The 11,758-nt window shown below is 36.8% G+C and overlaps 2 protein-coding genes across 2 annotated transcripts; one reads left to right on the top strand and one right to left on the bottom strand.

The window, feature by feature from the left end:
* The first annotated feature begins 855 nt into the window (after nucleotides 1-855).
* Nucleotides 856-1,941, top strand: LOC112503674 (fasciclin-like arabinogalactan protein 21). Its single transcript, XM_025107665.1, has one exon. The coding sequence runs from the start codon at nucleotides 856-858 to the stop codon at nucleotides 1,939-1,941; it is 1,086 nt and encodes a 361-aa protein (XP_024963433.1).
* Nucleotides 1,942-3,934: 1,993 nt separating this feature from the next.
* Nucleotides 3,935-9,122, bottom strand: LOC112503675 (protein NRT1/ PTR FAMILY 8.3-like). The gene is made up of 5 exons (XM_025107666.1): nucleotides 8,974-9,122; nucleotides 7,092-7,194; nucleotides 6,791-7,008; nucleotides 5,874-6,430; nucleotides 3,935-4,994 (listed from the first exon to the last, which is right to left on the bottom strand). The coding sequence occupies exons 1-5, from the start codon at nucleotides 9,022-9,024 to the stop codon at nucleotides 4,172-4,174; spliced, it is 1,752 nt and encodes a 583-aa protein (XP_024963434.1). The 5' UTR covers nucleotides 9,025-9,122; the 3' UTR covers nucleotides 3,935-4,171.
* Nucleotides 9,123-11,758: the final 2,636 nt, after the last annotated feature.

The following is an 11,758-nucleotide window of genomic DNA, read 5'->3' as shown; positions in this document are numbered from 1 at the left end:
TAAATTTACCGGTAGATTTCCGGCAAAAATATCCGCCGGTATTTTAATTCAATTTTTTAAGAAAAAACTTAAATATTTTTTTAATTTAATCAAGATTTTTAAATAAATCGGGGTAAAATTTTCGACGGCCCGTAATCAACCGGAAAAAAAAATCCGTTGGAATATTAATCATCGGCGCCTATTTTTCTGGCAGCTCTATCCGCCGGAAATGCTTTTTTCAACAGATTTCCGGCGGATAAAGCCGCCAGAAATGTGGACCTATTTGGTAGTGTGAAAGTTTCCCTTGTTGATCTATCACCGAAACTTTTTCTCGCTGATCTTTAGCTGAAAGTTTTCCACGATATTCCATTTTTGAAAGTTTCTCTCGCTGATCCGTCGTTTAAAGTTTACGTCGTTGATCTGTGCTAAAAGTTTCCCTCGCTGATCCGTTGTTGATAGCATTACCTACGAGTTTTTGACCGACAGACGATCAATGATGGATCAGCAACGGATAAAATTCCTCACTGATACTCTTCATTTTTGTAGTGTTTGTAGGATTGTTTTTGAGGAATGTGGATTTAAAGGGAATGGATTTGAACTTACTGATGTGTGTTTGATTTATAGGATTTGAAATGAAATTGGATTTTATTATTTATACAAGTAATTAAATTACATTTTTATTTACTCGATTATTATTTTTTTAAACTTTTTTTTTACAATCCTATGAGATTTGAATAGATTTAAAATCCCTCTCTTTCATTCCTTCAAACCAAACCGTAAGTTAGCGACTGCTCCATCTCTCGCAGTATAAATTCAAAAGCCATCCTCCCACCTTGTTTTCATGAACTGTATGTGTAACAACTCCAACAATCATCAATGGCTACTCTTCTCCAAATCCTCTTACTTCTTCTTTCGATCATCAACCGCCCCACCACCACTGCCGCCGCCTACCTCCCTCCATCTATGCCGGAAGAACAAGATCAAGCACCACCACCATACAACTTGTCCACTCTCCTTTACACCCTCGGTTTCCACGATCTCTCCGTCGCTGCCACCTCCTCCGCCATTAACACCGCCAACCTAACCACCATCTTCACCCCCACCGACGTCTCCCTCCGCTCCTGCCCTTACTGCTCCCTCCCTCTTCTCCTCCTCGAACACTCCATCCCTGGCCTATACCCTTTCCGTCTCCTAAGCAACTTAGCCTTAGGCACCAAAATTGAAACCCTAGCCTCCACACCTACCACCGCCCTCTGCCTCACCCTCACCAAATCCACACCGGAGAACTCCACCATAGATCCCACGCTCTTCGTCGGAGGAGTCGAGATCACGCGACCTGATCTCTTCAACGACGGCACCATCATCATCCACGGGATCCAAGGCTTCCTCGCACATCTCTCCCCCTTTTCATGTCAGATAGAACGGATGACTTCTCTCTCGTTCCCGTCGCAGCCGGCCTCCTCCCCTCCCTCCACCGTCATGCGTACGTTGCTTAAAGACGCCATGATCCGCCTTCGGATGAGCGATTACACCGTCCTCGCACTCCTGATTCAAGAAAACCTCGATCAACTCTTGCAATTGAACAGCATGACGATATTCTCCGTCGATGACGCCGGTGTGTTTGGCGACGGACACACATACGTCTCTAATCTGAGGTTCCACATTGTTCCTAACTTGAGATTGATGGCCTTAGGATTGATGAATCTGCCTTCAGGTTCAGTATTGCCAACGATGGAGCCCGGTGAGACGTTAGTGGTGACGGTGGCAGGAGGAGAAGGTCTATTGTCGCCGATGAGGATCAATAACATCAAGGTTACGGGCACCAATATAGTGTTTAACGAAGGCATCGTCGTCCATGGAATCGCAGCTCCTTTTCCACGTGTCCATCGTACAACCATGGGATTTTGGCCAGATCAGACGGAGACCATAAATCTTGGGCCCACAACAACGTCAGATACGTAATGTACGTATCTTGATCCATTATTTTCTTCTTTGAAAGGAGGGGGGGAGGGGAGGGGAGAGGCCATTTTAGTTGCAAAATTCTTCACTACTTGATACAGCAGCATTACGATGACGTCAGTAACAAAAATAGTTTCATATATAGTAATTCAATTTGATACAGCAGCATTTGGATGACGTCAGTAAAAAAATTGTTTCATATATAGTAGTAATTCAATTTGAATCCAACTTGCTTATACGTCCTCTTTTTACATTTATTATTAAGTTATAAAAGACCATGGCTCAAATATTAATTATTTATAAATTCAAGAAAATTTGATTCAAAGATGTTACCCAGCCAAACCAAATTAAGGTTTGGATGTACTAAAAATTAATAACTTTACTTGCATTTAATCATTTACTTATTCGGTAAGATTTTAGTCAATAAAAACATCGTATACAACAATTTACTTGATAAGCACTAATCATAGTAAAAATCGTTACGGTCCTTGCTTCGCTCTTACCAGGTAAGATTTTTAGTCTTTACTAAATATTCAACTTGTAAAATAAATAAGAGTTTATCTAGATAAATGTTTGGTAAAGAGCTATTTGTTCTTATTTTTATTCTTATTTGTCGATACGAGAAGCAAATTGTTGCTAGTTTTCCATCTACAAAACATCATTGAAGATGTGTACATGCCCTATTCCTTGGTGCTTTTATAGTATAGAAATCGAGTGAAAAGGAACCCTCTAGCCTCTAGCCTCTAGTATAGATCAGCTTCCTCTACCTAGCTCAGAAATCAATGCTTTCTCCACGACATTTTATTCTAAGATAGACAATTCTAACAGATATTGAGTCATTCTTGTAAAAAGACAGGTTTTCAAATCAGAATATATATATATATATATATATATATATACACACTAGTTGTGTACCCGTACAATGCAGTGGAGAAGTAAGTTTCGAAGATAATAGATGAAGAGAGGTAACTTGCAACTCTAAGCATTTATGTGACTCAGAGTTCTCCAACCAAATTGAGGATATGTCCAAGTATGAGAAATTGAAATCTGTAACCGAAATTGTTGCCATGAAAGCAATGCAACAAGGCATGATGTTGATGAAGTTCCCATTGAATTGGTACTCAAGTAATAATAAGGTATACAGGTGGGGTCTTGTGAGTAACCAAATTTCTTCCATTTCTTGGCATGGCGTGTGGAAATGTGGGTTTCTGTAAGGATGCATGTAACCGAACTTACTCAATAAGCCAACTCTTAAACTTAAGATCGTCATAAAGCGGGGGTCAATAATGTAGTGCCTCCTTGCAATTGTCCATCACCGACTGTTCAGCAAGCAGGTTCAATACTTTGATCTTTTATTAGCTTTCTTGTTCCCTCGGTCTAGACTATGGTTTAGCTATTTACATAGGTATAATCCTTGGTTCTTACAAGTGTTCATTATTTGTGAAGATAGACAAGTTGTGTCCAATTATCTTTTCTGAATGTTCCAAATCAACTTGTTGCTCAAGGGATCCTAAGCTCGCTCATGTGGTTGCTTAGTTAAAGTTAGTGATCTATAGTCCATTCTTTTTGATTGGGTACCCGTTGGGCTATCTTGGCGCATGACCTCTTTTCGTGTTGTCCCCCCACCTAATTATTTGTTGGTGTGCAGAACTTGTAGGGCCAATAGTAATACATTGTGTGGGACGGAGTAAAGGCCCTTTTCCGCCATTACAAGTCGTCCGGCAGAAAAGACTTTTAAGTCTCTTTCGTATTGCGTCAAGGAAAATGACATAGAAAATATCATTGCTTAAAGAGTTTTATTGTCGAATATCTTGTCATACTCTCATCCTGCACTACCAGTACCTCCCCTCTTAGAAAAAAGAGAGACGACTCCACTCAAACCAACATTCCTTTTAGCTCTGACGTCAAACCAACAAACTCTGGAGCAAAGTTGGTTCTTTAAAAGTACGACACGGAAAGACCGTGAAAGTAGGAGTGAAAGTAGGACAAATCCATGACAGAAAAATTAATATGAATCAGCCTGCATGAGAGATTTAGAGACAATCTTTGGGAATAATCAATCATTCAGATATAGGAACAATGTAAACATTTAAGCAATGATTGTTGGAAAGTTTGCAAAGCTATCTTCTGTTTTATGACTATGATATCGATACAGAATCATCATTGTTTTACACAATGGTGAACTGCTACTCTTGTATTTCTTACCTAAATCTAGACGACCAAACAATAAAAGCTATGTAGCCGCTTTCGACTTGTATAACTTAGCACAGAATATGTAAACCACCATGTTCACGAAGCTTAGCCCAGCCAAAACCCAGAAATACCGATCAAGGTGGCCCTGATTCAAGTTATCTGGTATCCATCCAAGCTGCCCACCCCGAGTAGTAATCGATGTCACCAGAGTCAAAATGAATGAACTCAAGTAATTCCCTAAGGACGTTGTCAGTAAAGAAAGCGCACTACACAAGCTACGCATAGCGTCAGGTGACTGGTCATAAAAGAACTCGAGTTGCCCGATAAACGTAAACACTTCAGCAGCACCTAATAAGAAGTACTGTGGTATTTGCCAAAGGATACTGATCGGAACTGGAGTATTTTGGTCGATTAAACCGAGTGATGTTGCGATATCGAGACGTTTTGTTTCGACCAAAGCTGCAGTGGACATGCAAAGGACGGAGAGGAAGAGACCGATGCCCATTCGTTGCAGTTCAGTAAATCCTCGCCCTTGATTTGTGAATTTCCGTGCTATGGGGACAAGGATTCGGTCGTAAACAGGTACCCAGAAGATGACACTTATGACGTCAAAAGCAGAAAGAGATGCGGCGGGAACGATGAATGAACCGATTCTCGTGTCCATCATCATCCCTTGTTCTACAAACATGGTCGACATCTGGGCGTAAACGGCCGAGAAAACAATCCCAGTTGCCCAGATCGGGAACATTCGTATCAAGATTTTCAGTTCTTCTACCTGTGTCACGGTGCATAGTCTCCAAGGATTGTTGTAGTTCCCGGTGCTGTTTTCAATAGGTGAGAGTACAGCAGCTTTATCGAGACACCTACGACAAGAAAAAGAGCAAGGGAAACGTATAAAAATCAAATAAAATCACGCGAAATGGGCCCGTTAGCCCCAGCCAAGGACCGGTTACGGGCCTTCCCACTTTTTAAGCTGCTGACTGAGGGCCATTTAGGAACACTTAGCCGTTAGGCCTATGTTTTGTTACGAGAAAAAGGATTAACCATCTGACCAGTCCCTACTAGCTGCACCACTGGGGCAACGACTGATTAGGTCCAGAAGACCGAGGGACCAGTTACTCCAAGAACAGAACCTGGTGCTAAAGAGATGGGTACTTTTGTGCATCTCTTTAGGACTTCAGTTCATGTTATTAAAGCAACTTATGAGCACAGAATGTGAAGTGCAAACATAGATAATATTCGAGATCATGGAAAATAACTTTCGATGGAAGTAATGAAACTGAAGTTAAAATACAGGCAATCAATTTGAAAGGAAAAATTGCATGAAAGTGCAACGTACTTTAATTTGATTCCTATTAAATGCAACGTACTCTCAAAACCTTCATTTTGATACCTCAGATGTGATATTACAATCACTTAGACCAGCGTACGTTACTCAAAATACAAACTGGAGCAAACTACATCGCATTTTCATGCAATCTCATATGTAAACAGGTACCTAAATGGTTGAGATTGCATATTTAACTTACCAAAATGAAGGTTTTGGTATCCAGCTATGTAGCATTTTCATGCAATCTCAGAGTAAACCCAGTACCTAAATGTTTGAGATGTCGCATTTGAGGTACATAATGAAGATTCTGAAAGTGCGCTAAATCGGACCAAGTATTTACATGTAATTTGTCCATTTGGAAACATAAAACAAAACAAAATAACAAGTTAAGTGCTGAAATCAAGAAAATTACTTCAATTCCTCCGTATGAACGAGTTTCCGGCTTCCCTTGATTGCCGACTCCTTGTCAGGAGTTTCATAAAGGAGCGAGCTATCAATAGGAACGGGCAGACTCCACTTACGAAACGATGCAACCACAACCTGGCACATTCTTGTAATAGGGCTTCCACCTGGTTTCTGGAATCTATAAAGGGGAGTTCCAAGAAAGAAACTAATGATAGCAACACCCATGAATAGCGCAGGAATGCCAAACCCTAGTCCCCAGCCCCTATTATCTTGAATCCATACTATTAATGAACTTGAAACTAATGCACCAATATTGATAGAGAAATAAAACCAATTGAAGAAGGATCCCTTGGTCACCCTCTCCTTTGGATCTGTGTCATCAAACTGATCAGCCCCAAAAGATGAAACACATGGTTTGATGCCTCCAGTTCCAAGTGCGATCAGATAAAGCCCGATGAAGAAAAAGGCATACTGACTAGGGGTGGCTGGAGGGCACATAGCACCAACACATTCAACAGGCTCCAAAGAAGGGACTGATGCTGAAAGAGTCAATGTACACATTCCCTGTGGAGGAGAAAACAAAATGAAAGCATCTGTAAGTATAAGGAAAATAATATGCTCCAGTAACCTAACCAAACCAAACCCAACCCATTATATCTCACTCAAAGTATGCAGACATCTTCTCCGCCCCAAAGGGTTAGAGCGGGCTTGTGAAAGAGAATACAAATGTTACGAATGGAATACCAAACCGAACATAGTAAATTCCACACAGAGGTAGGGCCTAAGCTTAGGATGTGCATAGACTTTTTCTTTACCCCAAAGGGTAGAGAGGCTGTTTCTAATGTGACATGTTATACAGGAACGAAAATGTGAAAAGTTATACAGGGAAATAAAATGTGCAATGTTTAATACGATGATCATTACAATGAAGTATATAGTGGAGAAGATCGCAATAGTCCAATATCTTCCCCAATATGCATCTGCCAAGACAGCACCAATAAGGGGAGTGAGGTAGCAAGTGCCTTGCCACGTAGTAACATTTCTGGCAGCTGAAGCATTTCCTTGATGCAACTTTTTTGTGAGGTAACTGACAAGATTAGTAGCTATTCCATAATAGGCTAGGCGTTCACAACACTCGTTGCCTGTCTCAAGTCAAAACAGTCAATAATGCATGAAACTGAGATAGTTCAAGAAGCACAAGGATTACGATAAATTGATAATATACCAAGAATAAAGGGGCATGCTCTCCAAGTTCCAGTATTGCTTTTTAAAACAGGGTTTCCCTTGACATCGACTGAACCATCTCCTGTATAGAGGCTGCCCTCCGGCTACACACAGAAATATAGAGGTCAAGTGAAGATTTACTTGATGACTAACAGAAAGGCAGGAACAAGTTCATGAACTCTAAGCAACGCACACAAAGACATGAAGAAATAAGAGGGAGTATGCAAATTTATCCTTTTAAATAAGGTAGTGGAAGTCATTGACGTGACACTACAGAACCAGCCCTAAACTACATTATTTGGGCATTTGAAATATTATAAACGCTCCACTGAACAATGTATATACATCCTGGTTGGCTTATTTGAGACCATGAACACCATTAAAAAAATTCTTCTTTTTTGAACAGGCAACAATCGGATAAGTGATGTCTTCAAAAGATTTGAAAATACAACCTAAGGGTTGTAAAAGTCCACTTATAACATTGGATCAAAGACCACTTAGTAGAAACGTGTATATTAAAAGTTGAAATCATTAGGGTGGTTTCCAACACAACTAAGGTGTTTCCCCTTCTAGCTTATTGTTGCAATTATTTCCAACACAACTACAACGCTTACTTGATCGTGTTCTCGTTCATTTACAGCCGTATTAGTGCTATAATAGACATTAAATCATACAACCAGGAAAAGTAGCTATAAAATAAGAACCACAAATGGAGATTCATGGGAGTTCATAATGGAACAGAGGGAATAACCATCGAGTCTTTGAAGGATATGCTCATAAAGAAACATAAAATTTAAGCCCCAGTCAGCTTAGAAAAGCATATTTGATGCTAGCAAGTATGTGGTGTTGATGCCACAAGCCTAAAGAAACTGCTACAGCAAATACTAATGGCTACGCCTTATTTCCCTGTGCATCTGTTAATCATTAGTTCAATCATTACCTAGTGACCTTTCTTCATGAGTAAAAAACTTGACCAAATTTATAAGAGAAGTAGTGTTGCGAAGCTACCGAAGTCGAATAAAGGCCTTCCTTCCAAATTGTACACAATAAGTCTTTTTATCAACCCTTTGGGGTAACTTAACTAGCAACGCAATCAGTTTGCTTCTTAGAAGTACCCGGTCCAAGTCCCCTCTAACCCACTCAAGTGTTTGCTAGGATGTTAACTTCAGGACCCATAGATTACTCGAGGTGCACCCAAGCTACGGTTATCAATAAATAAGCCTTTCTATCCCAAACCAGTGGGGTAAACCAGAGCGTGATTAACAGAGATTCATGGTCTCGACCATGATGATCGTTGCCACCCCATCTGATGGGTTCTGGCATGGTTACATGCCTGTCTGACAGATATATTCCATCTTTTTTTGTGTGGATGGTATGAATCTTTCTTTCTGTTTTATGGATGGTGAGTTTTAAGGATGGTGGTAGAAGTACCATGTTTACTTGTATGATCCTTGCAGAAATGATACTGCCACCATAAATCTAGTCCATAATGTGGAAAAGTAAAATGTTGTTTTGATTTCATTACCCCAAACAACTTAGAAACAGATAGAATATGGAAAATATGTAATAAATGCCAACAGCCAACATAGTCTATAACTCTTCTCTAGGTTGAGTCAAGATAAGTTCCCATCCTTTCCATGTATAAAGTTTGGAAAACAAAAGAATCGTATAAATTAGCTTACAAGAAAAGCATCCTTTAGCCGTAATAATCAAGAAATGTTCTGCCAAAAAATGCAGCTCCAATCGTGAAAAGAAAGCAGCTAAAGTAATTGTTTACATCAAAATCGTAAAACCCTAATCCTTTTGAATATGGCAATCAAATAGTAATTGATTATTCTGATTAAAACCTAAAAAGTAAATAACTGATTCTATCATACAAGTACCTCTGTAAGTCTGCCTTCCAACAGCAACCTTTCCTCTTCATGGCGACCCATCAAGCCACAGGTCGACTAACCTACGCTACGTCTTCGTTCTCCTCTCCACGAAACCTGTCCTCAAAAGAAGAGGAAAAAAGATGGATTAAGGATAAGACCACAAAGGGGTTGTAATATTATATATAGGAGGGGGTTGCGGGCATCGACCTGCACCACCTAGGTTTGCGCACCCAGCATATATGAATCTGAAAGTATCAGATTTAACATGGGAATTTTGATAGCGAATAAACTTTTATATATATATATATATATATATATATATATATATATAGATTTAGGATCATGTGAGACCAATGGTTTTTCGTAAGACCCGTAAGACCAATTTTTAACCCTTGGATTAGATCTATAATATGATAATCTAAACATTCATAAACGCCACGAGATTTCTCAATAATTACAAAATTGCCACTGTGCAATTTAGACCGTTAGATCGTTAGCTTATAAAGTTGATCAATGAACATAAATTGGTCTCACGTGAACCCAACCCTATATATATATATATATATATATATATATATATATATAATGCGAATATTCTGATTTTAGTTCTGTTTTGGAACTTAAATTTAATTGAAACGAGTTTCTTTGTGTGTTTCCTTCTTGTGTCGTGTTCGTTAAAATCTAGTGGTGGCGCTCTACGCTCTATTTTTAGTAATTTGTAGACTTTTCAATTGGTCGTCTATCAACTATGTTATATATACATTAAAACGATGATGAAATCCGTGATTTTATAATAATGAAATGATAAGTATGATAATGAAGTCATTAATTAACTTTTACATGAGGGATGTTGATTAAACTAAACAAACTCACTCAATATATCTATATCTATATGTTTAGATCCTTATCAAATCGCCTCACCTTTCTCATCAATTTTAATAGGATATAAATGTGTTAAATACCGTTAATGACATACTTTTGTTTAAATGAATGTTAATTATATAATTGAGATGTAAATTTCGAAATGATGATGAATAAATTTGTGAAATTATATAAATTTATCTATAAGTTCAAAACTATAATTTTCTAATGGGTAAAGTAGACAATTTAAACAAATTCAAAGATTTATCAGTCTTATTGATTCAAATTTCAGATTTCAACACCATCTCTTATTAATCATAAGTGAAATAAGACTTTAGACTTCAGCACCTCGTAAAAAACAAATATCACCTAATTAACTTTGACACGAAGGATGTTGATATTTAAAATAAACAAACGTACGGAGTACATAGCATCCGATCGGAGAAATTCGGTAAGAGATGTTGATATATATATATATATATATATATATATGTATATATGTATACTATAATATTTCGTATTTATTAGTTTATTTTACTAGCAGCCTCTATATTTAATCCTTTCTATAGTTTTCTNTATATATATATATATATATATATATATATATATATATAATTGAGTAATTTACATATTCGGTCCATGTACTTCTCATTCAGTATCAAATCTAGTTTTTACTTTAAATTAATTATAGATTTAGTCCTTGTGGTTATTATTTTCAAATCACTCATTTGATTTGACATTAAATACCGTTATACATTTATAATATAAGAAACTGAATCAGTTTGATATTCTAAAAAAAATCCTAAGGTAAGAGTATCTCTACCAGATTCTTTAAAAATAAAGAATCAAAAATCAAAATCTCTAAGAAACTATTATCTTTATCTCTAACAGATTTCCAATTTTAAAGAATTCAATATTAATTATAATATTAAAATATTTCATTCATCTATTAAAATATTATTTATCGTTTTGAATATTTATTTTCAAAGTTTTCTATTGGTGATCTTACATGCTAATCATTTTTGGGGTTATCTTCATATTTGGAGAAAAAACCATTTTTTCTCCTACTTTTTTTATTTTAGAGATGGTTTTGAAGAAATCGTTGGAGCAAAATATTTGCTCAAAATCCTCATTTTCTCTATTTTGGAGAAGCTGTTGGAGATACTCTAAACATTAACTGATAAAAAATATCATTCTTACTTACCTTATCATATAATATTATCAACCATCAAAATGGATTGTTTGTAAGCATTTTAAACCCGACAAGCGTTTATTAGGTCAGATTCGTTTCCCTCACTTACCGAATAAGATTATTAGTCCTTGTCATGCCTCTTTACGGATACGATTTTCAGTTTTCAACATAAGATAGTATAGATAAGTGATATTGATAAACGCTTACCCTATAAATATTTATTAAACGAACCCTAAATTTGGTTAGAAAATGGTGAACTTAAAAGCCTTTATGTCATTTACACCTTTTTGTTATTTTTATTTCTTTTATTTAGATATTTTTAATCTTTCCTTCGTTAACACCCATCTTAAAACATGTTTAGGTTATGTGTGGCAAACTAGTTGATGACTGATAAGCTAGTTAATAACTGATAACTTAGTTGATGACTGATAAACTAATTAGTAGCTGCTAAGTTAGTTGATGAACAAATCATGTTTGACAAAAACTAGCTTATAAACATATAAAATTACCAAAAAGAACATTTTGAAAAATTAATCAATTATAATATTTTATTATGTAACTAAAAATATCTAAAAGTATAATATGTTAATTAATACCAAAAAGATGATAAGAAATAAATAATATAATATGTTGACTAAAAGAATTTCAAATTGATTATTACAAATTTTGGTTTTGTTGAACAAATTCTAGAAAAAAAAATATTGATTTATGATTTTAAATAGCCATTAGATATATTTTTAA

The sequence above is a fragment of the Cynara cardunculus genome, unplaced genomic scaffold (assembly GCF_001531365.2).
Source record: "Cynara cardunculus var. scolymus isolate 2C unplaced genomic scaffold, CcrdV1 Un_Scaffold_3525, whole genome shotgun sequence".
NCBI classification, from domain to species: domain Eukaryota; kingdom Viridiplantae; phylum Streptophyta; class Magnoliopsida; order Asterales; family Asteraceae; genus Cynara; species Cynara cardunculus.
Note: the sequence above shows the minus strand (reverse complement) of the source record. Positions and strands in the feature narration are given on the sequence as shown.

Excerpts from the sequence above, each read along its gene's own strand:
- LOC112503674 (XM_025107665.1), top strand. The coding sequence starts at position 856 with ATGGCTACTCTTCTCCAAATCCTCTTACTTCTTCTTTCGATCATCAAC.
- LOC112503675 (XM_025107666.1), bottom strand. The coding sequence starts at position 9,024 with ATGGGTCGCCATGAAGAGGAAAGGTTGCTGTTGGAAGGCAGACTTACA. Across the intron at positions 6,431-6,790 it reads TCTCCACTATATACTTCATT|GGAATGTGTACATTGACTCT; the intron begins GTAATGATCATC and ends TCTCCTCCACAG. Across the intron at positions 4,995-5,873 it reads GTTCATACGGAGGAATTGAA|GTGTCTCGATAAAGCTGCTG; the intron begins GTAATTTTCTTG and ends TTCTTGTCGTAG.